The sequence below is a fragment of the Kryptolebias marmoratus genome, linkage group LG6 (genome assembly GCF_001649575.2).
Source record: "Kryptolebias marmoratus isolate JLee-2015 linkage group LG6, ASM164957v2, whole genome shotgun sequence".
In the NCBI taxonomy this organism is placed as follows: Eukaryota; Metazoa; Chordata; class Actinopteri; order Cyprinodontiformes; family Rivulidae; genus Kryptolebias; species Kryptolebias marmoratus.
This window is the reverse complement of record NC_051435.1, coordinates 15,141,644-15,169,413: the sequence shown is the minus strand read 5'-3', so window position 1 is coordinate 15,169,413 and position 27,770 is coordinate 15,141,644. Positions and strand designations below refer to the sequence as shown.

Below are 27,770 nucleotides of genomic sequence, written 5' to 3'. Positions count from 1 at the left end.
CTGCTGCACCAAGTCGAAGTCATGGGGCGGGGGGTGCTCCCCCGCCCGCTTGGGGAGGGGGGGCCGGGGGGGGGGGTGGGTGGGGTGGATGGGGTAAGTGGGGGGGTAGCAAAGGAAAATCCTATCTGTCCTCCTTCACCTCTGACCTCGTTTGTTCTGCCTCTGTCTTTCGTATTTACTCCACCACGTCTTCTGCTTTTCGCCACCTGTTCGGAGCTGATGACATTTCCTCTGCGCAGCCCCCGCCCGACCCCCACCTTCTAATCCTGGCTCCCAGCCTGTTGCGCTGCAGAGGGACTTGAAAGAGGAGGCTACCTCAGAGGGGGGGACTTTAGGGAGGGCGCCAACAGAGGCGATCTGTGTTTTGCTTTGGCAGCGAAGTTATTTTTGACCATGGAGTGACTGACAACCCATTAATCTGTGTGTGTGTGTGTGTGTGTGTTTCCACAGCTGAGGCAGCCTCCAGTCAAGCGCCTCCGTCTTCGGGGGGACTGGTCCGACACCGGACCCCGAGCCCGTCCTGAGAGCGAGAGGGAAAGAGATGGTAAGATCCGGGTATATAAGTCACACATCAGCATTTCAAGCAGTAAGGCTGCCCAGATGTTTACACCTTTCATTTTCCCACATTTATTTCTGTTATCACCTCAGGAGGCTTTAATAAAAGAAGTATTTAAAGTATTATTTATCAAGCCGGACCTACAGAGGGCTTCAGGTGGCATAAACCTGAATTTAAATACTTTTTTCGTTTAAGATTTTCAAACAGCTCATTGGCACATTTAGACGTTTCAGATTCCCATCCGAGGAGTCAGGGTTTTGCCGCCAACATTCCCTTTCTATCAGCCCAGTTTCTTCTATTTAAGCTGCTAATTGTGTCATTTTTTTCTACCTTCTCTGCTTCATTTAACTATTTGGTGCTGACCAGATGATTTGTTGTGAGTTTTCTCCCCGGAAACTCTCACTTAACAAGCAAATTAGCGCTTCCTGCTGTGGCAGTGAGCCATAATGTGAGTAAATCACCACAGCAATGTAGAGAAGCAAAGTGACGGCGTTTCAACGTAAAGTTCGGGTAAATTAATATAAATTCATTAATATATTTCAGTCTGATGCTGCTTTCAGGGAGGAAATCGTTTGAAGGTAAAGGCAGGAGGAGATAAAGAGGAAAATTATGATTTTTTTTTATTTATTATTCACAGGTATTCTTATTAAATCTAAGAGGTGCAACCAAAGTATTTTTATTTATACACCCATGTACGCTCTGAAATAAATAAAAAGAGACATTTTCTTCTAAATACCCCTTTAAAAAAATAGGGGAAATTTTCCATTTGAAGATGTCATTTCTTCAGAGAATTGTTTCACAATCAACAATTTTAATTTGCAAAACATTTTTTTTACCCATTAAATCAAATGAATACTTTGGTGAATTGAGCCTGACTGAGCAGCAGTGGCTTTGTTATTTTGAATCTTTTAAAATATGACATTAAAGCAGGCACCTGATGATGATGATGATAACTTTGTCTGAAGATGTTTCATCCTAGTTTTAAATGATCTTCTGGGCAGGTAAATAATCATCTGTTCAGATATTAACTTGTGGAAATCCTAAAAAGTTTCCTTCCTTGTTCTTTTCAGGGGAACAGAGTCCAAATGTGTCCCTGATGCAGAGAATGTCGGACATGTTGTCCCGGTGGTTTGAGGAGGCCAGTGAGGCTCAGAGCAGCAGAGGAACCCGACCCCAGGCTCGACCCAGAGGTAAGACTTTGTTGGTTTCAGAACTCCTTAAATGGATTTCAACGTTTTATTGAATTAAGTAGTTTTCCTGTTTTGGTTTTTATTTGTTGTTTTGTTTCCAGGGACGGCCGTCCGTCCAGAGGGGGCTGCGCCGACAGGAGACTCCAGCCAGGAGTCCAGCGCCCCCGAGAGGCCCGTGGGGACGGACTCCCCGGAGGCAGCTGCGGGTCCCGCGGCCCTCGCGGCCCTTGCCGCCACCCCCATCTCTAAATCCGCCTCCTCGTCCTCCTCAGGGTCATCGTCAGCCGCGGCGCCGCCTGCCTCCAGCTCCTCCTCGGTTGAAACCTCAGCTCCATCCTCCTCGTCTCCCCCCACCTCCTCGCCCGACTCGGAGCAACGGAGTCAGGCCGACACGAGCGGGACGCCTACGTCCACAGCCACGGCCACGCCCACCTCTGAACCCGCGCTCTCAGGTAGGAGCTCGCAGTTTGAGTTTGAAAAGAGTTCACGGCAAAGAGAACGCACAGATCTCCATTTTTCTCTTGAGTGAGTGGATGTTTTCAGGGTAACTCTCTCTTCTGTATGTCTGAGTGAGTGTGTGTGTGTGTGTGTGTGTGTGTACGTTGGAGCCACTCCACTCAAGCAGCAACACCCCCCCCCCCTCCTTCAGCATCCTCCTCTCTCTGCCCCTCCCATCCTAATGTTTCGCCCACTCTCCCTGTCTCCCTCTGCCTCTCTGTCAGAGTACGGTCCTCACCGGCTGCCCATAAGTTTAGTGTGTAGGCGTTTGCAGAGGCTGCTCCGGCTGGCCGACCCCCCCGGACTGGGTCAGCGAGCGGCGCCGTCCACGTCCTCCTCTTCCTCCGCAGCCTCTCAGAGACAGCCACAGAGAAGGGCTACCTCTGCTGCTGCTGCTGCTGCCCTGAAGCAAACAGGTTACCCACCCCTCTGAGCCCCCCTCCAACCCCGCAGCACCCCTTCCTGTCAGGCTCGGAGCCACGTTCGCCCTGCTTCTTGTAACAAAGGCGGTCTGTTTCTTAACTCGGGCTGCAGAAGGCCCTCATCTCTAACCCGCTGTGATCGACTCCTGTTTTTCCTCTAATGCATCTTGTACTTGAACGCCTCACTCACTAACCGCCCCCTCCACCTCTCCGCTTGTTGCTTGAGTTTTCATCTGCAGGCTCTCCCCGTTGGAGTGGCACCAGCTGGTAGGAAGCTCTGATTTGGTTTCATTGATGACGACGAGCTGCCTTTAATGTCCCTTTTTGTGACTCGTGTATTTTGCTTTGAAGTCGGCCCCTTTTCAGACGTGAAATGTGCGGCATCGCTGACCTGGTACTTCCCAATAAATAAAATATTTAGGGCTGAATGTGTTAATGTATCCTCCAGCTTTAAGAGAACTTCAGCACTTAGAACAAAGGGCGGCAAAACGGCAACAGGCTCCTTCGTGCTGAAAATAACAAACTCTGAAAGACTATAATCATGGCCACCTCCTGCCTTTACCAGGTATTTTATGGTCATTTTTATGATTGTATGGGTTTAAAGAAGTATTTATTTACTTTCTGGTATTGTAGTTAAGTTTTCAAACGTCCCTCTTAACAATAGTTGGAAGGAAGTTGAGTCTAAAAGTGACAGAAATGTTTTTGTCTTGTGTTAGAAATGCTTTAGGTTTAAAACAAGGAATCGCGTCAAAAAGTAAATAAAAATAAAGATGTTTCACATCTGAATGGGGCTTTTATTTGACAGCTGTAGCTTGAGTTGTTAAACCCTTTTTTTTTTTTTTGAAGAGATGAAGAGTGGTTTGGTGATTTGCTCATTGTTTGTCTAACCTAATTCAAAAGTTTGCGTAGGAACCAAACGGTCTGCGGTCACGTCGTCTGATTTTTGAGTGAAACCGTTTTCAGCCTGAGTGAACTGTTTTATTTTTTTTGTCTCCGTTCAGATTCCTAGCCCTCATTTTACTCACTGACCTTTGGTTTATTTAATTATTTATTTACTTTTATTTTTTTAACTTGAGTGAAGCTTCTAACCCTGAAGCACCTTGGCTGTGTGAGCGTAACCTTTGACCCCTGTGTTCGGCGTGTTTAACGTTTCGCTCCATCTGATTTGTGTCCCAGATTCCCCGTCGTCCGTGGTAAACAAGCAGCTGGGCTCCATGACGCTGGACGAACAGCAGGGTGCGTGCCGCAGGTTCCTAAGCGATAACAGAAACAACTGAAGGCTGTGTCTTCCTCACTGACGTGTCGTTTCCTCCGCTCCCTTTTTTCGCTCAGCAGGAGCCGAATCTGCAGGCCCGCCTCCCGATGAACCCGTGCCTGCAGCAGCCGGCGCCGGCCCGCCCCCCACCACCTCCACCTCCACCTGTTCCTCCACCACCCGACCCAGCGCAGCGGAACCCGTCCTCAGCCTGCACTACAGCTCAGAGGGAACCACCACCAGCACCATCAAGCTGGACTTCACTGATGAGTGGTGAGGGAGGTCTGACCACAGAAGAACCTCTCAGGTGTAGATCAGTTCATGGCGATACAAAGGAGATGCCAAAAAACAGGTTAAAATGAGCAACAAACCTGCACGTCTCGCTCTGAACAGTGGTGTATTCAGGGGGATGCCACGTCACAAATCTTTATTTCCTTCAGCTTCTGATACCAAGGCAGGCGGCCTGTCCTAGATGGAGAGATGCAGCGTCTGTAATTTGCAAAACGAGTGTAATCTTTAAAAAAAAATTCAGATTGCAAGGTTTCCTACAGTCCCAGAAGGCACTCAGACACGGAGAAGTCAGATCGTTTCTCATGTTTTAATTTATTTAATAATAGATTTATACCATGAAATCTGGTCTCAGTATTTATTCACATAAATAGGATTCTAAAACTAGTGGTTCCTTTCTACATTTTTCTGAGCTCTTCCTCTTCGGTCTGTTTTTTGTGAGTTATTTTTTTATTAACCCAGTGATTGTTGTCCTGTGTGTTTAGGAGCAGCAGCACATCCAGCTCTCTGGGCAGCGGCGGCTCGAAAACCTCCGAGGCCGTAGCCGCGCAGAGCAGGGAGACTCCGTCGACAGGGAGTCCGGTGTCAGAACAGGGTGAGTCGGCTCTGCCAGCACCACAAAAACCAGCCCCGTTCAAGCAGACAGACCATAAACCCCTGTGTGACCTCCCCTCAGCTCCCTGCGAGTCCTCGGGGCCGCAGCCTCTGCCGGCGGCCCCCGCGGAGCCTCAGGGCGACGCCACCCACTCCGGCCCCGCCTCTCGGGCTCCGACGGGGGTCCCGCCCGAGGCAGGCGGTGTGGCGTCTCCGCCGCGGGAGAGGAGTCAGCCGGAGGGCTCGGAGGATACGTCGGGGGGCTGCAGGAGAGCGGAGCCTGCCGGAGAGGCGGGGGAGGAGGGTCGGAGTCAGCCGGCGCCGAGCCATCAGGACTCCGACGACAGCGACGACGATCCAATTCTGATCCCACAGACGAGGTTCAGAGGACAGGGACAGAGGTGCGTCAGACCAGGCGGGGCTCCGGTTCCTCCTGACATATAACACAAATACAAACCCACCTTTTCATGGACTTAAGCTCAGCGTGATACCTTCCCACTGACCGTGTTACAACAAATCTAAATGTAATTCCAGAGGCTCTGCTGTAGGAGATAGGATGATCAGGTAACGTGTTTTGTTCTGGAAACTAAAAGCTTCTAACCGTCCAGGTGTGTGAGCTGCTGCTGCAGAGCGTTTAAACTCAACAACACCACAGCTAACCTGGGTTTCTGTGTGCGTGTTGGCCTGGGAACTCCACTTTAACTAATAATACACAGATTCCCTGCATGAGAGCACAAACTGTGTGCGTTTTATACCTTCTTCATTGTAAAGAGTAATAAACAAGCCTTGTGCATGGACTGGTGGAAAGAAGATGAAGACAGGAAGTAAATGTTTGATTTTTCTCAGTAAAATCTGTCAATTTCACATTAGGACAATAAAAAGCAACTTTAAGCAGGTGTTCCTCCTAAAAAGATTTGAATTTCTCACAGAAAATCTGTGTTTTATCTTCACCTTTTGCTTCTCCTCTGTCAGGCGCTCCGCAGCAGCTCGCATCCAGGAGCTGTTTCGCAGGAGAAAAGAAAGGCGGGAGATGGAGGAGAGCGAAACCCAGAACATCAGGAGACCTTCGGTTAAAATGGTTTACAAAGGCCACCGCAACTCCAGGACAATGGTAAACCTCAGTCCGGTTCTGTCAGGTGTTAGAAACAGGGCCTCGGCATAAAGATACCGAACACGTCATGAACGACCATATCTGAACTTAAAAACACTAAAAGGCACCAATTTGTGACTTTAAAGAGGTTTCGTGTTGTCAGCTGGAACAATCGGCTGCAGGAACTTATTATAAGGTTGATTAAAAATGGAGGAATATTCCTGGAGGATATAAACTGCAACAAAATAGGAGACTCTACACCAGGGGTCTCCAATCCTGGTCCTGGAGGGCAACTATCCTGCATGTGTTACTTGTTTCTCTGCTCCAACACCTGATTCAGTGGTTAAATCACCTCTTCATGTTCTGCAGAAGCCTGTTAATCACCCATTGATTCAAATCAGGTGTGTTGGAGCAGAGGAACAAGTAAAACATGCAGGATAGTGGCCCTCCAGGACCAGGATTGGAGCCCACTGCTCTACACAGCTGCATCCTCTTTCCCAAAAATCCCATTAACTAAGTCCTAGGAGGCAGAAAGTCCCGACACAGACGGTTTCTCCTTGTTTTTTAGTTCAGCCGACCCGCCGTGCAATTCAGGACTTAAAAGTGGTTTTATTTATTTCCATGTCCAGATAAAGGAGTCATGCTTCTGGGGCAGCAACTTCGTGATGAGCGGCTCCGACTGCGGACACATATTCATCTGGGACAGACACACGGCCGAGCACCTCATGCTGCTCGAGGCCGACAACCACGTGGTCAACTGCCTGCAGCCGCACCCCTACGACCCCAGTGAGTCCCCCGTCCCGTCCCCGTCCCTATCACCCGACCCCCGCCCGGGTCAGAACCTCGCCGTGGTGTCTAACATGCCGCGATTCTTCTGCTCCGTTTCAGTTCTGGCTTCTTCAGGGATCGACTACGACATCAAGATTTGGTCGCCGCTGGAGGAGTCGCCATCTTTTAACAGTGTTCTCGCTGACGAGGTACGGCGCCCTCTTTGCGGGGGAAATAAAGACTTCAAAGATTATTAAATTTAAGCATATGTTACCCCTTAAAGATGCTACAGTGTGGATTCTCTAAAATTAGATCCGTTTTGTCGAACTCCTGCCTCTGACAGGCTGAGGATGAGGAGTTTGTCTGCCTGTTAGTAAAATATCTCATGAACCACTGGAGGAACTTTAATGAAACTCTCAGAGAGGGACCACTGGGCGTACGTCAACCCGATTTGGGCGCCACAGCTGAGCGACTTTAGCGAACAGAAAAATGCCTAAAACTCTGTAAGACTTACAGATACTGGGTTAAAATCAGACCTAGGAGCGCCTGAGAGTCGTTCCCAACACGTACTCTGAGTACGTAAACATTTAGAAACAACCTAAATGAATGATTTCAGGGGAGGGGATGTCTCTCAGCTACTTTGAGAATTTAGCTTTTTATTTCCGTCTCTGTAGCTGTGGTTTTCCTGCCCTTCCTCCTCAGGAGCGCCCTCTTCACACTCGTTTGCTCTTTTGTCTTTCTTTTTTTTATTTCTAAATGTTTTTATTTTTTGTATTTAATATGAAGGTAATAACCCGAAATGAGCTGATGCTGGAGGAAACCAGAAACACAATCACAGTCCCGGCCTCGTTCATGCTCCGAATGTTGGCCTCGCTCAACCACATCCGATCAGGTAAACGCAACACGCCGCTCAGGAAACGGCCTCTTCTTCTTCTTCTCCTTTCCTGACATTTCTTCTTTCTCTTCCGTCTCGCAGATCGACTGGAGGGCGATCGCTCTGAGGGCTCAGGCCAGGAAAACGACGACTAGCTTTTATTTGGACAAAACACCTTTTTGTTCTCGCTGTAAAGCACTTAAAACAGATTTGTACTAGTGTAGAATACTTCCTTTTGAATATTAGTGTCATTTTTAGGCCCCTGTGTTGTTGTTTTTTTTTTAAGATAACTTTCTTACTTCTGTTTCTGGATGAGGACAAATGACATGGGAGTGAATGAAAACAGTACGTCAGTACACGTGTGTGTTGGGAGTGAGAGAGGTGGCGACCGCTGGTGTGAGAGGACGTTTAAGTGCAATATTATTTCTGTTTGGAGACGGTCAGCTTCGGTCAGTGTTAATGTTTGACTTTTTCTTTTCCTTTTTTTTGTTTTTGAACTTGTAGCAGAGAAATGTCGATGTGCTGCTGCAGGACTTCCGCATGTGAATACAGACTTTAGGGGGGGAAAAAAACATAACAAAACAAAAAAAATCACGGATGCTTTAATTTTGTTGTTTTGAAGAAAAAAAGAAAAAGAGAAAAAAAAAAAAAGAAACAAAGCTGTGGTTCTTCTCTCAAGTCTGTTTTATAGAGTTTAAAAGAAAAACAATAAATTTAAACTATGAAAATATATCAGTATTATCCACTGAATGATTTTTAAGGATAATTCAGGTTTTTTTGCAGTTCCCTTTTATTTATTTGCATAAAAATGCACCTGAAGATGTCTGATATGTCAGCTAGAAGCTACAAAATCCTCATTTGAGTAGCTGATTTGTTTACTTTTGTGCTCCTAAAAGAACAAATTCAATCTTTATGTTGAACTCATTAATTGGAGAGCAGAAAGTTTTGCTGAAGCTCCTCAGATTCCCTGAATCTCCACAGCAGAGATGGAGCCAAATTATCAGGAAACTGGTGTTTTAATCCAAGGGTGAAATGTTTTTAGAGCATGTTTTGTGCAGAATTAGAGTCATGCTTTGTTAATACTTTGATGGCCTGTAAAACGTCTCCATGAAGGCAGGCAATTTCTTTATATTTTTAATCAAACCTCGGCGTCTGACGTCATGATAGTCGGAGCGGACACGAAGAGGTGAACCTCTTAATATAAAACTTTAATGCTTTGTATCGATAGCTTCAAGAGAATAAAAACGTAACAGGTTACATAGACTCTTAGGCGTATAGTTTTCTTACAAACGTACCTGTTCAAATATAAAAAAAGTAAACATACGAGGTAAGACTGGGGCATGAGAACTGGGATCTACTGACCACAAACAGGCTCCTTTGAGTCAAACGAGTTAAAACACAGATATGAACTGAATGTACCTCTGAACACCGCTGTCTGAGCGGACTAGAAACCACCAATGATGCTCAATTTACTCCTGAAAATGTCTCTAAATAACTCCCTAATAATCTTCCTTCTCTGAACACGTTTGGTATGATGGATACACAAGAAGATATAAAAAAACATGAAATGAAATACGAGGTTACAGTAGGAGGTTTCCGGTCCTGACCTGGTTCTGACACGAGGATTAAAATGTGTGTTAGCGTCGACTCTGGTGCAAATGAAGGGGATTCGGCCATCATTCATCGGATTATTTACAAGTTTTCCTTCTATGAATGAAGCGTTTAAAGAGCATGAAGGTGTGAGACGTGACGCTCTGAGCCAGGCGTTTTAGGGAGTGTGTCAAAAACAATCCAACTAAAGCTGAAAATCCTGTACTCTGAACTCGTCCTGAAGAGGGAAATTTGAGTTCATTGTTTTAGACTGGTCAGTAGGAACTCGTGAGCTGAGAAAATGTGACGTTTTTTCCAATCAACGCAGTGATTAGTTAACATGATGGCATAAAGATGCAGCTAATTAGTCGTTCCAAAGTAGTTAAACACGATTAAAGTTACAATAATTGTGACTCGCTGACTGTTGCTTCCCAGAAAACCTCAAAATAACCTTTAACTCAAAACATCTGCACGTTTAACTTGTTGGTGAATTCTTAAACCACATGACGATGCATTTTTTAAGTTGTTTTTGTAAGAATACTGTAACCTTACACATAACATGATGGGGAAACATCATTATAATAACACTAATAATCAAAGCCATAAGCTACAGTAGTTAAGGCTTCCTATTCGATGCGAAGGTTTGCCGCGCTGATGCTTGTTCTTCGATCCGGCAGAGTGGAACGAATCATGTGCCTCTTCCTGTTTGCTGTTTCAAGTATGGAGAACCCAAACGCCCTCGACTCTGTGAGCTCCTATAGGGCAGCGTTCGGTCTTTACGTGGACCTGACGTGTTCAGACCAGCTTCTCCTCCGCGTCCCGGTTGTCCTCCTCCCTGTCGTCCTTAACGATCCCTTCGTCGATGCTCTCCAGTCTGAGTCTCTGACCGTCCGTGTACCTGGGTCTCTGCGCCGCCCTCGTCACGAACAGCCCCGCCTGCTGAGCCCCGTTCTCGCCGAACAGCGCCAGCTTGGCATCGCTCTCGATGGCCTTCGCCAAGCAGGAGGCGAACAAGTCGAGGGATTTGTGGACCTCCGCGTGGACTTGGACCGAGGACGTGTTTTCGGCTGGAGAGAGAAAATGCGTTTCGTCGTGAAGCCCAAACAAAAAGACAAACTGGGTTGCTGTGTTGTTCTGTCGCTCTCGTAAACATGAAAAGTGTTTCCTTGTCTGTAATCTTCTGTCCCGCAGACAACGAGGTGATAAATACCTTTGGAATGCTCCACCTGGTCTTCAAAGGTGACCGAGCTCCTCCTCTTCCCGGACGGATTCCCATGATGCAGTGGGAGGGAGGGGCCATCTGTGCAGGAGTTGTCTAACAGCATCACATCTGTACCTGCATGGAAACAAAAACAAAGAGGGTTAACTCCTCAAACTGTCCTTTTATATATACTCTAACGCATTTTAATACCCTCCAGCAAAATAGAACAGTGTTTTTGTACAAGGCGATGCACAAAGTGGGGGGAAAAAAGACTGAAAAAGTGCAGAAAATTCATCAAAATGAGCCAAAAAAATCTTTACTTTCTTTGTAAAGTCTGAGTGAAGTTCAGTTGTTCTTGAAAAGAGAAGCAAATTTGACATAAGAAGCAGATTTTTTTGTCGTTTAGGAATGTGTGTGTTTCATGCACGGACCTGAGTCCTGAGTGAAGCTGAAGCCGGTGTCTCCTGTGCTGCTCCCAGGGGCCAACAGGTGTCCTCCGCCAGCCAGCATGGCGGTCAGGTGTGGGGACATACCCAAGTCTGAAAGTAAAAACAGCATCTTATACGATCGTACAGAAACTTGCAAAGAAGAAGCTACTTAGAAACCCTGCCGCTGTCCCACCTGTGATCCTGTTGGAGATGCTGAACAGGCGGGACGTCCGTTGCCGCGTGGCGAACGACTCTCTGTAGTAGCGGTCTCCGAAGCACATCCCCAGCAGCTCCTTCCTCACGGTTTTATTCCACAAGCCGTAGATGAGCGGGTGGCACACGGCGCTGCAGAAGGACAGCCATGCCACCAGAGTCTCCAGCCCCTGAGGGACGCCGCCACGCCCCCACAGGGCCTCAGTGCACACCACCCCGACGTAAGGCCCCCACGTCACAAGGAAGGCGCCGATCACCACCAAGATGGTGACCAAGGCCTTGCACTGGCTCCCCGCGTACACGAGGCTTCGCCGGCTTCCGTTAGAGGATGTGGAGGTGCTCGAGTTCTTGCGCCCGTTCCTCTGAGCCCCCGCGGAGTCGTCCTGGGCCACGACCACGGTCCCGCAGTGCACCTTGCGGGCTTTCATGCGAGCGACACGGAAAATGACGCCGTAACAAGCCAGCATGATGAGGAGCGGAGGGAGGACGCACCAGGTGACCCAGAAGGCCGTGTAGCTCGGCTCCCGGGACCATGACGCGACGCACGTCGACTTAAAGCAGTCGAACTCGAAGGAGGACCAGCCGAACAGAGGAGGCAAGCAGCCCACCAGGGAGTGTAACCACACATAGACGATGACCACCACCGCCCGATTCCCCGTGATCTTCATGGGGTAGATCATGGGGTAGAGCACGGCGTAGTACCTGTGGAGACGAGGCAGAAACCAGGTGAGGAAATCCATCAGAGAGAAACTCAACAAAAAAAACGCACAGAAGCTGCTGAGTAACAGAAACTGAAAGCTGCAGCAACTTCAACTCTAAAACGCATTTTGCTGAAAGCTGCAAACCCAACAGAAAGACGGGAACCTGGCAGGAGAACAAAAAGGTTCCTGTGTAATCAGAAATCCCCAAAGGTGCTGAGGGTAATTAGGAAAGCAGCGAGAACAGTTGGGACTATTGAGAACATTTACAGCAGCTCTGTGATCCCCAGGAAACAAAAGAATTATACAGAATTTAACTCAAACACTTCAAAATGATAACTCCAGCTACTATAATAGTAAGAACGCAGACATGACTGAGATCTGAGCGACTCGTTGATGATTTTCCAAAGGCAAAATGAAGCCTTTTTTTATGTGTGAGAAAAGAGTTTCAGCTGCTTATTTTAGCAGAATCTTACAGAAATTTGGAAAATTGCTTGTTTTACTGACTAATTTTCATCTTTCATCGCGACATAACACAAGCTGAACAGATCTATTGATGCTTTAACGTCTCAAAGCGATACTCTGCAGCTGCACTAAATGGGACTGAAGTAAATAAAAGGTGAGCTCCGCAGGTGTTTTTAAAGGGTGTGACATGCTGATAAATGTCCTCCAGGCTCCAGGAGTCTTGCAGACATTTTCCAGGTTGTTTACCCGGACGATCAGCAGGTGGGACGGTGTTTTGGAGACGTCACAGCAACTCGTCCACGGCGTTTCCTGACGCTGAGTGACGAAGAGTCTGTGTCGCGCCGGTGAGAGCCGCTGCTTCACAATCGTTTTGTCTCACCTGTGCATTTGTTTCCACCCCCCTCCTTAAGTCATGGGGAACTGACGCTAAAACAAAAACAGTCACAAGGGGCCGAAACACGACCGTTTCCACAGTGAAGTCTTTGTGTTGTGACCCGTTTTCAGGTCAGGTCTAAGCAGCCTGTGGCACCATCATTTTGAGGCCTTTTGTCTAATAATATCCAGTTACACTGATATAATATCAATAAAACCTACCATCTGAGTATTAATCTGCACCACATGTGTCAAAATACTTGTTGGTCCCAAACCAGAGCTAAGAAGCATTGTTAAATAAAACCACAAATGCACGTTTCAAGCAATAATCCTTTGTAAATTTCTAAGAATGATGCATGAAAAGATGAAACGACCGTATCTGTGATTTGGGACTAACCTGTCTATGGCGATAGCTCCGAGGGTGAGCATGCTGGCCGAGCTGATGAGCAGGTAGAGCAGAGCCGTGAAGTTGCACCAAACCACCCCGAACACCCACTCCCTCTTAGCCGAGCTGACGGCCACGAACGGCAGCACCAGGACCGACAGCAGCAGGTTGGACAGGGTCAGGCTGAACACGAACTTGTTGCTGGGCGTGAGCAGGTACGGCCTGCGGTAAAGCGTGGCCACGATCAGCAGGTTCCCCAGGCAGGCGAGCAGCGTGATGGTCACGATGGACACGGACTCCAGGGCTGCCAGCTCCCCGCCGCTCACCGCCGGCGTGCAGTTCCTGCTGGCGTTCATGGTGCGACGGCGGGCCACCGGACGGGCGACGCAAGGGTAGGAGACTGCTGGAGAAGAACTCAGCGTTACAAACGAGTACAAAAAAACATCTTTTTCTACCATAAACAGGAAGTTAAAAACTAAACATGAACCTGAACGGATCTATTTTCTGAATTACAAGTAATAGTTTCAGGTTATTTAACTTCGAGGAGAAAATAAAACCATTTTAGGCGTGTTTTTAGGTTTCTGATCTGAACATTCAAATGAAAAAAGCTGCTAGAAAATGGAGGGAAATCAGATGAAATTTGACATTTTTAAAAGCAGAACAAGCAAAAGGACAGAACATATAACCGACAGCATCATGATTAATGTAAGCAAGATCATTTTAGAAGAAAATATGAATTAGACATATTATATCCAAGAAAAAGGTGATTTGTATTTGTTGTTATTCCAAAACCCACAATAAAAAGGAGATTTAAAGAAACCTGCATCCATTTATATGCTTAATTATTTATACAGTGTATTCAAAACAGTAGTTTCAAATAATTAATAATCTCATTAATTATATGATTCCCCTACCAAGTAAACAATAACACATTTGTTATCCATTTAAAGCCTTTTTAAAAAAATTTTTGTCACAACTCATCCTAACTTCAAGTACTTAAATTATACTTTAAGTTTTTTTTTTTTAAATATCAACATGTTTTACATGAAACTGAATTTTTATGCAATTTATACATGATGATGCAGCAGTGTTAGTGTGTTTATTACAATACTAGTGTTATTTTAGTAATTTATGATCAAATGGTTTAATCATATGTGTATACAATATACAACTAACTTTAAAATGTGTCTTTTTCATTAAAAGAAGGGTTTTAAAGTTTCACTCACGTGGGAAAATTGTCAAAATAAGAGCACAAGATGGGTTTGAACTACAACTAAAGATGTAATTAAAGCCATAATTTGTTCCCCCTGTGTGTGGTGTATTTAAGTGAACTTTGTGATATAATAAAGGCTGTGAAAGTTCATTCATAAACACGACGTTTTGGCGACATTTTATCTTCCTGCGCTGCTGGAGGGTGATGTTTTGGTGAAGATGGAGCCCGATTAGCCGCTCCGCTAACAGGAGCTAAAACTACCGTTAGTTCAACGGAAACTTTCCCCCATTGTCCTGCTCGGTCCTCGGCTCTTTTACCTGCTTTTGTTCGGCGCCCCGGCTCCTCGTTTCCCCCCGCCGCCGAGACAAAACGTCCATTTTTACCGCTCTGTTTTCTCGCCCAACACCGGGAGGGAATGGAAGGGGACAGAGAGAGGGAAAAAAGACGCTCCTCGTAGGGGAAAAGTGGGAAAGTTTCCGTAGCGTTCCTCCTCCAGACGGGTCTCCAGCAGCCAGCTGTGGCTGCAATGGCGTCCTCCTCCTTCGCCTCCCACCTACGCTCCAGCTCCCTCTCCGAGCGGCCCACACTCCCGGAGTGTGTGGGTGGTCGTCGAGAGAAAACACGGCCACGTTTTCTCTCCAGCGACTCGGCTAATGCCATTGTTCTGAATGTGGAACCATTTTTGACGTATTTCGTATCGAAAAAAACACATCGAAAGTGATTTTTATTTGGTTTCAAAAGCGGGGTGTAGTGTGTCCTTTTCTCGTTTTGTTGAAAACAAACCATAACATAAAAGGAAATGTGTTTGTAAATATCGTCTCGTGTTTACATAGATCATTTTTTATGAATAAACTTCAAACTTGCATCTTTTTTTCACGGTATATAAGCTTGGACCACACACGTAGATCGTAGCTTCCCGCACTAATACGTCATCATCCGTCTGCCAATCAGAAACCCCGGCCGAGCAAAAGCCAGCTCCGACGCAGGAAGCGCAAAAAGTAAGTAACAGGGGGATTATTTGATAAGTACCTTATCATTAACATGGATTTTTGGATCAAACGTTGAAACGTCTGTAGATTAAAAACACCAGTTTGCCTTCAAAGGCTTTTCTTTGTTTTTTTTTAAGACGGGGCGCTTTTTTCGGCGCAACACCGGGCGCGTTACCGACTCCGACCGTTCGGTGGCGCTGTCGCACAAAACTGAGTCAAAAAAAGTAATTTCAGAAGGAATAGTCCAAAAAAAAGTGCTTTCCATTGCAAATTTTAATTTTTTGAATTATTGTTTGTAATATTGTACTTTTTAGGTAGATTTGGTTGGAGCCTGTTTTACTAGTTTCATTTTATTCCTCAATAAGTTAAATATTTGTTTAGTTTGTAATAAATCATAAGCAACTATTTTTTTTATTTTAAAATACACATTACAAGTAGTCAGAACCCAATCTGATAGTCAGAATATTGCTTTATTCATTTTATTTTGATTTCTTTGGTGATTTTCAAAGGCGATTTATGTAATCACACTACTTTGGAAAGAATACTTCTTTCTAAACTAAAAAAAACCCCATAAAGTCAGTATGTTACAATCCAAAAAATGCATTACTGTGTGAGTCTTGAAGTTGGAAATAAACAACCAAAAAAAAAACAAACTCTAGATGGACACAAAACTTTATTCTTGATCTACAGATGGACATTACTACTCTGTGTTCATTTTATGTTTTTTAGGCTCCTTTTTGATATGAAAATATGAGAGTGGTTATTTCTATGGAGCTAGGAACCAAAGCTATCATTCTGTAAGTAAAAATATCAAAAAAATGAGATGTATGATTTATAGTCCACACATAAAAACCTTTAACCTTGCTGTGGTTCTATAAGGCATTTTATGGGATTCCTATTTACTCACACACACACACACACACACACACACACAGTTACACTGCCTTCTGTAATAAACATAAAATTGAAATTACACAGACCAGAGAGGTTACATAGACACAATAAATGGGCTGGTTCATGTATTTTTTTCTGAAATTGTGAAAAGTGTTATCTCTTTATTAAATATCTGTGTTTCTTTTGGTTTTGTTTTTTCAGAATAAAAGCTCATAATGTGCATTGTAAATGCTAATATTGGCTGGCCTCTTTGCACTCCTTTCTGATAAATAAATAACACAGAAACTGATCCGTAATGAACAAATATTACAGCTAAGCCATGTAAACACAGTTACTTTGGGGTAATCATGTAGTCATGAGGTAAATATCAGTGGTTCTGAAGTAAAACATTAAGAGTTGAGGTTAAAACTTTAGCATGGGGATCTGTGGACTGTAGTCAGTCAGGAGGGACACCATCAGACCCTAAAAGAGGAACATTGTGGGGTTTAGTGAACAGAGAACGTTCTAATAGGTTTAAAACAAGCATATTTAGAACAGAACCGTAAAGTTTGAGCAGGTTACCCACCATGATGGTCCATTTCCGATTTTCAGCTTCAGGGAAGACGAGGGAGTGGGATGAGTAGAAAACCTGGTCGTCCACCTCCTCCATCTTCCGAGGCAGGCAGTGCAGGAAGGTCCAGCCCGGTTGGGCCACACTTCCAGTCTGTAATGCACCCCACCCAAAATATAGGGCTTAAACCCTTCTGATGACAATGTAGCCTTTTTTGTCTTCTAATATCAACTTCTTTTTCTGTTTATAATTTGTACATAACTTAAAAAACAAACTTTTTTTTTACCTGCATTGTAATCTGGTATCCATGGAAGTCTTTGAGCCTCTTCTTCTTCTCCTCCTCCTGACCCATGCTGACCCACGTGTCGGTGACCAGCACGTTGGTGCCACGGGCCGCCTCCATCGGGTCAGAGGTCAGAACCAGCTGAGTCCCATGCTGGGGCAAAGTTCAGATCCACTCATTAACAACGACCCAGACTGAAGCCTTGAATCAGAACCTGACTGTGAGCAGTACCTGCCTGGACAGCTTCTGTGCCTCTTCGATGACACTCTTTTCAGGCCCATAACCCTTAAAGAAAAAAGCGTATTTTTACTGGAGGTCGAAACAAGGACCCCTCACAGAAGACAACGGTAAAACACAAAACCTGTCAAACCTCGGGTGTAGCGATTTTAAGATGAACGCCTAGTTTGGCTGCAGTCATCATGAAGGAGTGGAGGACGTTGTTCCCATCTCCTATCCAGCTCACTGTGAGCCCGCTCAGGGATCCATAATGCTCCTGGGAGAGAACGGGTGGAGGTTTAGCTGTGTTTGTCACGTTGCGAAGGACAAGCGTCACAGACGGAGGGGGGAACGTGGCACCTGTAAGGTGAGGAAGTCTGCCAGGATCTGGATGGGGTGATACAGATCAGAGAGGCCGTTGATGATGGGGACGGAGGCCTCCTTGTCCAGCTCCTCCAGGGTGGAGTGGCTGTACACTCGGGCCAAAACGATGTCACAGAGACCCGACAGAACCCTGCGGAGACAGATCACATGTGCTGCTTTTAACTACGAACAGAAATATTACATGTCAGTGTCAGAATAATGTGTTAAAATCAGGGTTTCTACACATTTTACATCAAAGTGTTTGTAAATTTACTGTAGATGTTCGAGCAGTCGTGTGGTTTTAGTCTCTGCATGCTTCAAACACTGTAGAAAACCTTTTAAAGAAGAAATGTTGTTCTAATTAAAGATTTTTCAATTAGTTTATAATCTAAAATCCAGGGTTTCGGTCTTTTTAGGCACAAAGTGAGGCTCATGTGAAAACACTGTTTCCATATATTATAAATTAGAAAAGAGCAACAGGTTAGGGCTGGGTTGTGACTAAAAGTGGCAACTTATAAATGTAACAAGGAGTTTGTCATGAAACGTGCAACGACTGGAAGTAACTCAGGGTTTTACACGTTGACATATAGCAGAAATGTAAACTGAACTGATGAAATAAAACCTTTAACTCAAGACTCTTTAAGTTGGATGAACTAAAAAATAGACATCATGATGGTGAACGTTCTAGAAAAACTGGATCTTCCTCTTTTAAATAAACGCAACAAAGTCTGGGAATGCTGCTGTTTTTCTATAATAAATTGTCTATTTTCACATTCCTTACTTTTCAGCGCCACATAGGAACCCTTCTCCTGTTTAAACCCAAAAGGTAAGCAAATGTGCAAACAAAGTACTCGGAGGAAGCACCTCGCTGTGTCGGTGCAGCTCTCATTCACTCCCAGGTGGATGTCCTGCGACGTGAGGAAGCAGGGGTGTCCGCCCAACAAAGCAAAACCTGTAATAACAATTTAAAAATATATTAATATTAAAGGAAACTCTGGTTTCAGTAAAAGCCAAATTATGTCCTGAAATACTTTAAAACAAACAAAGCCATCAGAAACATGGAAACATTGTTCAGGATATGAAGTGGAAGTGGATGTTGAGAGTTTTGTTTCGAGGCTGGACACTGAAAAGTGTCGTTCAGCAGCTCTTTTGTCCCTCTGAACAATAACAGGGATCAACTTTATCAGGCCAGCCAGCAGCACGGGGACACGTTCTGCTCAAATATTCACAGAAATATATAAAAGAACAAACATCATATCAGTGGAAGCTTATAATGCTCCCCACACTGAGCTCGGTTTACTAAACGAACACCTGTTTCTGTAGACATTCTTGTCCTGGTGCTCCTCTTCTCAAATATCATCGCAATCGACTTTCCCTGCAGAAGAGGCAGATACTGAAATAGAAAGAGCAGACAGTTTGTCTAAATGAGCCAACCAAAGACCACAGAGTGAAGCAGGACACATTGGACATGTGGACATTGTTACCTTTTAGTTAAATACCTGTTTCTCGTGCTTTATCCGATGCTTGAGATCCCCTGACACCCACAGCAGCCTCTTGATCTCATCCGAGTTAAAATCTTTAAGTGTGAGAAAACTGCGGCCTTTTAAATTCACTGAACTAAAGGAAGCTGCTCCAGTGCTGGAAAGCAACAAGCTGAATGAATTAATGCATGCTTCTTCTTTCTTTTTTTACATTAGCACTCATTTCTAAACAAACTTAATTGGAGTTTCTTACCCGAATCCTCGTTCCCAGCTGTGGAGGAAAGGGTTCTGACATTTTAAAAGGCGGCTGCTGACAGACAACAGCTTCAGAGGCATTGTTATCCAGAGGAAAGCCTCAGAGAGACAACTATTCAATTACAGCAAAGAAAGTAGCCACATGGTCCGCACCATTTATACGCCGGCGCACGCAGCGGAACTCTAAGTAGGCGGAGTCTGAAAAATGTTTAAATAACGCATCAGTCAGTGGGTAAATGTAAAACATGGCTGTTTTGATAATTAGATATTCTAAATGAATGAAGATTAAAATATTCAGGGTATGCTCTAACCAGTAGGCGATTGTTTTTATATTTTTTTGTTTGTTTGTTTCTTTATTTTCTTGTGGAGTATATTTTGCTTTAATTCAGAATCGCATGAGCTTTTTACTAAATAAATAAATAAAACTTAACGTTGCACAAAAACTTCGGAGGACAACTTTATGGGACAATAATGTGTTTAAATCACTGCTAGTTGGAAATAAATAACAGTTGATGTCTGAAGTGGATTGTTTGCTCAGTATTTTGTGTTAAAATAAATAGTTCATCATCTTTCATAAGCAAGCAACTTTTTATTTTTTTGCAAAAATAATATATATATTTTTTTTAACTCCGCACTTAAATGATTTTCTGCAACTTTTATGAGTTTCTGTTGCAACAATTTGGCAATTATATTGTTCATTTTATGGATAGCCATTAAGAAAATAACTCAAACAATGTCATAAAATAACCTTGGTATAATAGGGATTAATTTAAAACTTTTAGGTTTCTTAGAAAGTGTAAAATTTAATTTAGTGTTGTACATCTTGATTGTAATCCCAGTTTAGCTCCAGTAGGGAGAAGTGTTGCACCGACCTTCTGCTCTGCTGTAGTGCTATGATGCAACTCTTTGAGGGGTGGGGGGGCTGCAGAGATTCGTTTCAAACCTTCACCGCTCTGGTTTTGGTTTCTCGTCTTTCAGAAAAAAAAAAATCTGCAGAGCTGTTTGGGGGGAGTTGTCTCGGAGCCTCCCCTCGTCTCAACTCTGGCCTCCTCGGCACCTCTCTGCAAAGGACCAGAAATATCCAAAACCCAGAAGACGCTCTGAAAGAATGTTGCCGCCCCCACATCTCCCCCCCCCCAGGACCAGAAGCAGCAGCAAGCCCACTTTTATCCCCAGATCTCACCCTGTATCCTCATCAAGCCCAAAATCACTGTGTCAGAGCGAAGCCTCCACCACCTCTCAGCCCAAATCCAGAGAGTTGCCTTCTCCTTTAGTTTTAACCAAGACTGTATCTAAATGCAAGCATAATCCTGCTGCATGTATAAAAATAACAAACCAAGCTGCAACTCATGAAGACGAGTCTTCAGCTTCAACACCCAAAGATCCCCGCAGCCCGACGAGACCCTTCATCTGTGCTTCCAATAAAAGTGTCAATGAAGAAGAGCCTCCAGGCTCCTCACAAACAGGTAATTCAAACTACTAAATCATGATGAGACGGATAATTAGCAGACGGGTGTTTATAAAAGTTTTGTTTTTGTCTCCTTCAGCGGGAGAACCTTTTAAGAAACAACTAAATGTCACTGGAGCTGTAGAAGATAAAGAAACGACTGCTGACTTTTTGCCACGTACGGTAAGAGAAGTGATTCTCCTCTTAGCTTTTTGGAAGGATTTCCCTTTTGATAGAAGCGATAAATGCAGAATACTCTCCAGAGGATCATTAATACAGGCTGTTGAGTTTGATTTTCCCCTGAAGGTTTCCTCTTTCTGCTCTAAATTAAAAGTATTCGAAAGCCAGGAAGTAGCAAAGTTGAAGACTCGCTGCCTTTTCCAGGAATTGTGCATACCTCAGCAAACATACTGTATGTCTGTGTGGAGAAAATTTCCACTTGATGTACAGTAAAATGTAATACCGAACTGAATTGTGGTTTTTCCCTCCCTACATTATTTTTCCGGTCACATGAATGTCTGACGATTCTTCTCCCAGCTTCTGTCACCTCTTACGTGTATTTGGTGGAGGCGCACAGACGCACACAGAAACAGGCACGCTTTTTTTGCAAAGCCTTGGAAAAGTTGGCCGGGATCTTGCCACATCCCATCATCGTTTCCACAGCCAGCGATGAAGCAAGCAGCGGACGAGTTTCCCACGTTGCAGCGTGCACCGGGTTCCTCCAACACGTGGAGCTCCTTCCCGCCTTATCAGGAACGAATGGGATCAATTTGGCCCTTTTAATGAAAGCTGTAAAAACAGAGCTTACGTTTAAACATCTTATGTCAGTGTTGCACAGTTTTAAAAAAACCCACAGGCCTCAGTTTAACCTCTGTGTTTTTATCCACATTGATCTGATTATTTGTCATTGAGTAATTTGTTTATATAGCCAAAGATGTTCTTGATGTTTTCTTACAAGCTACCGATTTTTCATGCTTTAAGTCAATTTCTATATCAGTTTCCAGTCTTGTGCAAATTTGTGCTTGTGTCTGTTTCTGCAAAAACACACAATCAGCATTTATCTTCTGAAGTGTACATGTGCATTTATGATTATATTCAAACCATATGACACAAAGCAGACGTCAGGATGAATCAAGTAAATGAGCTGAAGTTAAAAAGACAGTTCAGGTGTTTTGCAGCAGGGCTCTGTGTGGAGATGACATTATATTACCTGCTGTTTGAATCACCTCCGTTTGGAGAAACAGAGATTGGTTCTGACTGGTTTGATGAGCTAAAGGCTAGTCCAAGCAGGGCCAAGACCAAAGTCGAATGCCGTCGACTAGATGATAACTCCAGTTCCAGAAATGTAAATAACACCACCATCATTTTCACATCAAAAGGTAGAAATGTTATGATATTCCTGTTGAAAGTGCAAATAATCCTAATTTCTTTGTAAATAATTGTTCAATATGACACTGATGGTTTATAAAATCAGAACTTTTAGAAAATATTAAAATGTTTTCAGAAAGCAGTCATCTATTTTGGTCTCCGTTCCGCTCGAACTCGCCGCTAGCTCGTCAATCTGGACAGAATTAAACTCGATTTTATCCAAGCTAAGGTTGTTCAAAGAGTAATCTACAACAAATAAGACATTAATTGTTTGTAACCTTTCCACAGAACCTCACCTCAAAGAAATCTGAGCTGTCTTTTTGAAAGAATTCAAACACTCATAACCATTTAAAGCCCTAATTATATTTCCAGTTATTGATTGTGTTGCGCTAACTTCCTTTAACAGCACAGCGCAGTCTGGCATGGCGCCTTCCTTTTCATGACTTTTTATTTTTTTTAAAATCCTGATGTGATGTCTTACAGGAAAGGAAAAGGGGCCGAGCTTCCAGACGATCTGTGAAAGAGGCAGAGGCGTATGCAGAACAGTTCCAGTCCAGTGGGAAGTCTGACCAAATCTCTCGTAAAGCCTTGCCGACAGGGGTCCTGACAGGCTCTAGCTCTGTAAAGAAAGAAGCGTCTGCTCTGCAGAGGAGGGAAGAAAATCATAAAGACCGGCAGATCATTACTGAGGAGTTCCCCGAAACTACAACTCCAGAAGACAGGAGAGCTCAGAAGAGGCTCTGCAGTTTTAAATCAAACAAACACGACAAGAGCAAAGCAAAAACTCGACAATCTGTTCAAAAGGTAAAGAGTGAAATGAAGGAAAATGTCAGAAAAAATGTTAAAGAATTAAACAGAAATAGCAATAATGTCTCAGGAAGTTATTTTGAGAAGGAACAGAGAGGAGCCCCCAAAAGAGAATATGATATCACCATCTTTAGACACAAAATCAGTTCAAAAGATCACAAATCTTAACCAAACAACCAGGTCAGCGTCAGCTGGAAATGAGTCAAAGAGTGAAAACACAGAGGTAAAACCTGCTGAAGTGGGGATGCAACAGGATATACAGCAAATTAAACCATCTGCACAGTGGAGAAGTTTGGTGTTCAGCCTGCGTTGAGAAACATCCAAAACACAAGCAGTGTTTGTTAAATCGCCTCCAGCAGTATCCACCCCGGTCACTGAACCTTTTCAGGCTGAATCTCTGGGAGTGAAATCTACACCTGCCAAAAGTAAAACAAAACCACAAGAGCTCGAAGTCAAACCAGACAAAGAGAGATGTGCAGGAAACTCCCCCCGTCGGAGGCAAAGGCATCAGGGACGATGAAAAAGATGAGCTAAACTTTCCCAGAAACACAGCAAAAGAAAGTACAGGTAAAACCTTAGATAAGCAGAGGATATTTAAAGTAAAAGACAAGACAAAGACAGAGGAAACAAAACCAGGGAAAGACAGGGAGGACATCAAAGTGAGAAATGATTCTGGTGGAGATTGAAAACACAACACTGAGGCTAAGTCAGGGACTTAGACGGCTGAAGGTTTGAGCCGGCTGTCATCACAGCTTGACGTGCCTCCTGAAGTCTTCTGTGATGCACGGAGAACAGAGGGGCTTTCTTTCAGAGGAGCCAAATCCCTGCAAGCCTCTGAACCTGCTGGGGTAGATTTACCGCTATCTGAGTCAGACAGACAGGAAGCTGAACACCTGTCTGAGGAAATTCGCAGCGATGCAGCGTCTCTAATTCCCGCTGCTGGGGTCGCAGGTGCAGCTGCTGGGCTCCTCAGCGATGAGGAGGGGTCTTCAGCCTGACTCTGCTGAACCTGAAACACCTCCTAAAGCCAAGCGGCTCACAAAACGGAAAGCAGTTACACAGCAGCCCTTCTCTTCCACCTCGTCGCTGTCCACTTCAAACGAAACAGAAGACTTGGAGCAGAAAATAGCCGAGAAGAAGAGCAGGGCCAAAGATGGAGGCCATGGTCCGTCAGATCAGGAAGCAGCCACAGGTGTCGAGTCTGAGCAGATCAGGAATGAAGAAACCTTCTAAAAGGAACAAGGAGGTGAAGATGAAGACGAGACAATCTCTAAAGGTTCTGTAGATGAAACAAATAGTGAGGATGAGGAAGATGAAGAAGGAAAAAGTGGAGTGAAAACAGGGAAAGAAGTGAAAGCAGCAGTGGAGTCGAGGCTGCAGAGGAGAGTGAACCTGAAGGAGGTGAGGAAGAGCAAGATGGTGCATCTGGGGAGGAGGAGGAGGAGACACAAAGCTGCGACACTGGGGAGGAAGATGAGGGAGGTGATAAAAGTGATGCTGAAGGTTCGAGAGACTCTGAAGAGACTGGAGCAGCAGAGGAGGACAAAGGTGGAAGTTAGGAGACGACCGATGAGGAAAGTAACGAAGAAGAGGAGGAGGATAGCGAGATGAGTGAGGATGAAGGAGACAAAAGCAGCGATGAATCAGAGCGTGCACACAGTGAGAGCAAAGTCCCAGATGAGGAAGAGGAGGAGGAGGAGGACAGGGAGGGAAGTGACACAGCAGAATCTGCAAGACATGAGGAAGAAATGGAGTCTGGAGAAGAAAAAGAAGAGGAAGAAACTGAGGAGCAAGAAGGGTCCGAAAGTGAGGGAGAGGAGAATGAAGATGAAGAGACAGAGGAGGGCGAGGGAGAGGAAGATGGTGATGAAGAGGATCAGGGGGAAGAAGTGTCTGCAGACGATTCGGAAGCTGAAAGTGAGGCTATGGAGGAAGAGAGCACTGAAGAGGAAGAGGAGGACGAAGGTGAAAGAGAGACCACAGATGAGGAAGAGGAGGAGGAGGAGGAGGAGGAGGAGGAGGAGGGGGGATCAGGGAATGAGGAAGAAGAGGCTGTGGAAGACGCTGAAGAGGAAGACAGTGGAAACGAGGAGGAAGAAAGCAGTGAAGCTGAACAGAATCAGGGAGAAGAAAGAAAAGAGGAAGAAACTAAAAACAAGAGAAGCTCTGAAGCTGAAGAAAGTGATGAGGAGGATGGTGTGAAAGAGACGCATGGAGGGGACGAAGAAGAAGAGGAGAGTGAGGAGGATGAAGACGAAGAACATAAAGAGCGAGAGAACATAAAAGATGAAGAAAAAGAAACGCCAAAAAGCAAAAGCGAGGACAAACCGAAGCTTCCTCCTGAGGAGCAGAAAGGACCAGCACCGACGGCTAAACCCAGAACTGCAGGGGAGAAGAAACCAGACGACTCCCAGCGGTTCTGGAGCCATGTTCTGCCTCAGTACCTGGACCTGCAGAAACAGAAAACAAACACTTTAATGTAGACGTTGCCATGGTGACGTCAAGCACATGTTTGCCAGCTGGTCACCACCACCCATAACTCTGATTGTGAGAGCTGACTGCAGTAAAAACGAGTTTGCTCAGTGAATTCTTCTCTGGATGTCATGTCGAGCTTTTCGCCGTCCCGTTTGGTGTGAAACAGTCTGAATTCCCAGCCTGTTCAGTCACACTTCATGCTCCTCGGGGCCCAAATGCAAACACAAAGCTGAACACAAAAACGAACCAAACTGCTCACCTGAGGGAGGCGATAAATTAGGACCAGGTGTAGGGGGCACAGACCAAGTGGGAAAAAAACAATGTAAAACCTTAAAAACAAAGAATTATAGATGGAAAATCAGAAACCACGACACCTTTTACTACAACAAAGCAAAACTCCTAAAAACCAACAAATAAAAGAGTTCATGAATACTTTTTAGTTCTTCCAATAAATTTACTTAAATTTTTACTGTGGTTATAACCAAACAAAGTGGTAGGTTAAGAAACTTATTCACAAATAATTTAATAAATGTATAAATGCCTTTTTTATCCAGTTTTCTGAGGTAAAACATTGTCCAGATGATGTGTTTCAGGTAAGTTTTACTGAAAACAGAGTCACGCTGAAAACAGTGTGACTCTGATGGAGTCCCTTCAGATCGCTCTTCAACCTGACTTTTATTTCGTTGAGTTTGTTACAAAACGCCACCTCAGTAAATAAGACCACAGATAAATAAGTCCTGGACTTTTCCTTTCACCACTGGAGCTGATTGTATCGTGGTTTACTATACATCTCATTAGAAAAGTGTTGCTAGGAAACAGCTTGCATCCAACTCAACTTTATGAAATATTTATATCATTAGGAAGCCGGAGCGGGGAGTAAACGCTGCTCAAGTTGTGATTTTCTTTATCGTGACGTTGACTTGAACTCAGCATGACTTTTAATGGAGGAAACACAAAGTGGAAAATGGGGGATCGAGCTAAAAGACTTCCTGACTTGTAGCAGCGACTGATGTAACTTCAAGCTGCAACAGCGATGAGATAAAGAGGAAACTAAAACTCTCACCTAAACGTTAATAATAAGATGTGTACATATAAATGTGAACTAAATGAGTCCTCCTCCTCCTTCCTCATCATTTTTTTGTGTGCAGTAAAACCAATTAGAGCCAATTGCGTTTTATAAATCTTAGAGGAACTGATTTAATAGGCTGTGTTTTTACTTTAAGCAGTAGTTTCCAGGGTTTTTCCTTTTAAAATGAGTTAATAAGAAGCCTTGACAGAGTCGCCTTAGGTAGCCTGGTAGCTGTAAACCTTCATTAGTTGTTCTGATTATTTTATATTTTATTTTTAGTTTACATGATAGCTGATATGAAGTGGAATAGCTGAAATGTGAGGTGCAGTTTCAGGTTTTCCTAATACTTCTTAGAGATTAAATAAATGTTTGTTTTTACTGCTGTTAACAAGAGGCCTGACGCGTTAGAGCTACAGATCAGACAATGAGCAGAGCTATATGGAAATAATAGGAAAAATATAAAAAACCTTTTCTGCTTCTGTGATTAGAAAAGGTTCTCTAAGTCGTAATTATTACCTTACTACTATTAGACAACATTATCTCATAACTATGAGTTAAGAATGTATTTATGACTTATGATCTTTTAATATTTATTTTATATTACTTAGAAATGATTTAATTTTCTCATCCATACAGCTCAAAATTATGACTTTTTAAAAATGCGAGATGGCGTTAATATGACTCAGCATTTCCTATTTGTGGGATAATTTAGTAATAATTTAGTAATACGTGATGACGCCATTAGGAGAGGCTCTCTCCTCATAGTTATGACTTAAGATCTCATATTTGTAGAAAAAAGTAAAGTCACGAGACAAGATGCTGTCATAATTCTGAAATAATATATTATATATCAAACAAAACTATAAACAACACTTCTGTTTTTGCTCCCATTTTCCATGAGCTGAACTTTAAGATCCAAGACTTTTTCTTCGTACACAAACAGGCCTTTTTCTCTCAAATATTGTGCACAAATTTGTGTAAATCTGTGTTAGTGAACTGAGATAATCCATCCACCTCACATGTCAAGATGCTGGTTAGACAGCAGGATTATTGCACAGGTGTGCCTCAGGATGGCCACAATAAAAGCCCGCTCTAAAATATTTATTTTTACTGTATTGGGGGGTCAGGACACCAGTCAGTATCTGGTGTGATCTCCTTGTGCCTCTCCTTCATATAGAGTTAATCAGGCTGTTGATTATCTGCATCACAAAATGATGACCTAGTTTTCTCCCAGATGTGAGACATTAAGTCATCGTTATGGCTCAGGAGGTAGGGGTTCGTCCTGCCTGTAACCTGTGGGTTGCCTGTTGTCCTTGGGCAAGACGCTTCACCTGCCTTTCCTGCTGGTGGTGATCAGAGATGGCGCCGGTGTAATGGCAGCCTCGCTTCTGTCAGCCCGCCCCAGGGCAGCTGTGGCTACAGTGTAGCTTACCTTCATCAGTGTGTGAATGAGTGAATGAAGGGGTGAATGCA

At 44.2% G+C, this 27,770-nt stretch overlaps 4 protein-coding genes across 8 annotated transcripts in view; 2 read left to right on the top strand and 2 right to left on the bottom strand.

Annotated features, from left to right (window-relative positions):
- Positions 1–8,265, top strand: part of dcaf6 (ddb1 and cul4 associated factor 6) — a 17,640-nt gene extending 9,375 nt beyond the window's left edge. The window contains exons 8-21 of one of the 3 annotated variants that reach the window (XM_017410241.3): positions 451–544; positions 1,627–1,746; positions 1,848–2,198; positions 2,469–2,660; positions 3,843–3,902; positions 4,002–4,194; positions 4,695–4,804; positions 4,886–5,204; positions 5,338–5,367; positions 5,776–5,914; positions 6,523–6,679; positions 6,782–6,870; positions 7,448–7,553; positions 7,638–8,265. In XM_017410241.3, the coding sequence (XP_017265730.1) occupies positions 451–544; positions 1,627–1,746; positions 1,848–2,198; positions 2,469–2,660; positions 3,843–3,902; positions 4,002–4,194; positions 4,695–4,804; positions 4,886–5,204; positions 5,338–5,367; positions 5,776–5,914; positions 6,523–6,679; positions 6,782–6,870; positions 7,448–7,553; positions 7,638–7,690 (2,013 nt within the window). In that variant the 3' untranslated portion in view covers positions 7,691–8,265. The remainder of the gene's footprint in view (positions 1–450; positions 545–1,626; positions 1,747–1,847; positions 2,199–2,468; positions 2,661–3,842; positions 3,903–4,001; positions 4,195–4,694; positions 4,805–4,885; positions 5,205–5,337; positions 5,368–5,775; positions 5,915–6,522; positions 6,680–6,781; positions 6,871–7,447; positions 7,554–7,637) is intronic. The other 2 variants (XM_017410243.3, XM_017410242.3) reach the window with 2 other exon arrangements.
- Positions 8,266–8,722: 457 nt separating this feature from the next.
- On the bottom strand, positions 8,723–14,770 carry gpr161a (G protein-coupled receptor 161a). 2 transcript variants are annotated; one of them, XM_017410147.3, is made up of 6 exons: positions 14,418–14,770; positions 12,900–13,290; positions 10,948–11,669; positions 10,758–10,865; positions 10,336–10,461; positions 8,723–10,192 (listed from the first exon to the last, which is right to left on the bottom strand). In XM_017410147.3, exons 1-6 carry the CDS (start codon positions 14,758–14,760, stop codon positions 9,921–9,923), a joined length of 1,962 nt encoding a protein of 653 aa, XP_017265636.2. In that variant the 5' UTR covers positions 14,761–14,770; the 3' UTR covers positions 8,723–9,920. The 2 variants fall into 2 exon arrangements, with proteins under 2 accessions (XP_017265636.2, XP_017265638.2); XM_017410149.3 differs by having other exon boundaries at positions 12,900–13,287.
- Positions 14,771–15,743: 973 nt separating this feature from the next.
- Positions 15,744–19,292, bottom strand: otc (ornithine transcarbamylase). 2 transcript variants are annotated; one of them, XM_025004601.2, is made up of 10 exons: positions 19,130–19,292; positions 18,895–19,048; positions 18,707–18,788; positions 18,260–18,347; positions 17,393–17,546; positions 17,187–17,309; positions 17,048–17,101; positions 16,820–16,969; positions 16,549–16,686; positions 15,744–16,445 (listed from the first exon to the last, which is right to left on the bottom strand). In XM_025004601.2, exons 1-10 carry the CDS (start codon positions 19,210–19,212, stop codon positions 16,386–16,388), a joined length of 1,086 nt encoding a protein of 361 aa, XP_024860369.1. In that variant the 5' UTR covers positions 19,213–19,292; the 3' UTR covers positions 15,744–16,385. The 2 variants fall into 2 exon arrangements, with proteins under 2 accessions (XP_024860369.1, XP_017265650.1); XM_017410161.3 differs by having other exon boundaries at positions 18,895–19,033; positions 19,130–19,289.
- A 366-nt stretch (positions 19,293–19,658) lies between these two features.
- On the top strand, positions 19,659–23,437 carry LOC112450327. The gene is made up of 3 exons (XM_025004678.2): positions 19,659–20,597; positions 20,679–20,761; positions 22,430–23,437. The coding sequence occupies exons 1-3, from the start codon at positions 20,240–20,242 to the stop codon at positions 22,919–22,921; spliced, it is 933 nt and encodes a 310-aa protein (XP_024860446.1). The 5' UTR covers positions 19,659–20,239; the 3' UTR covers positions 22,922–23,437.
- Positions 23,438–27,770: the final 4,333 nt, after the last annotated feature.

Excerpts from the sequence above, each read along its gene's own strand:
- gpr161a (XM_017410147.3), bottom strand. The coding sequence starts at position 14,760 with ATGGCATTAGCCGAGTCGCTGGAGAGAAAACGTGGCCGTGTTTTCTCT. Across the intron at positions 11,670-12,899 it reads GGAGCTATCGCCATAGACAG|GTACTACGCCGTGCTCTACC; the intron begins GTTAGTCCCAAA and ends TCGTCTCCACAG. Across the intron at positions 10,866-10,947 it reads CATCTCCAACAGGATCACAG|ACTTGGGTATGTCCCCACAC; the intron begins GTGGGACAGCGG and ends TTTTACTTTCAG.
- otc (XM_025004601.2), bottom strand. The coding sequence starts at position 19,212 with ATGCCTCTGAAGCTGTTGTCTGTCAGCAGCCGCCTTTTAAAATGTCAG. Across the intron at positions 18,789-18,894 it reads GGATAAAGCACGAGAAACAG|TATCTGCCTCTTCTGCAGGG; the intron begins GTATTTAACTAA and ends TTTCTATTTCAG. Across the intron at positions 17,310-17,392 it reads CAGACTTCCTCACCTTACAG|GAGCATTATGGATCCCTGAG; the intron begins GTGCCACGTTCC and ends GTTCTCTCCCAG.
- LOC112450327 (XM_025004678.2), top strand. The coding sequence starts at position 20,240 with ATGTTGCCGCCCCCACATCTCCCCCCCCCCAGGACCAGAAGCAGCAGC. Across the intron at positions 20,598-20,678 it reads TCCAGGCTCCTCACAAACAG|CGGGAGAACCTTTTAAGAAA; the intron begins GTAATTCAAACT and ends TGTCTCCTTCAG. Across the intron at positions 20,762-22,429 it reads CTGACTTTTTGCCACGTACG|GAAAGGAAAAGGGGCCGAGC; the intron begins GTAAGAGAAGTG and ends GATGTCTTACAG.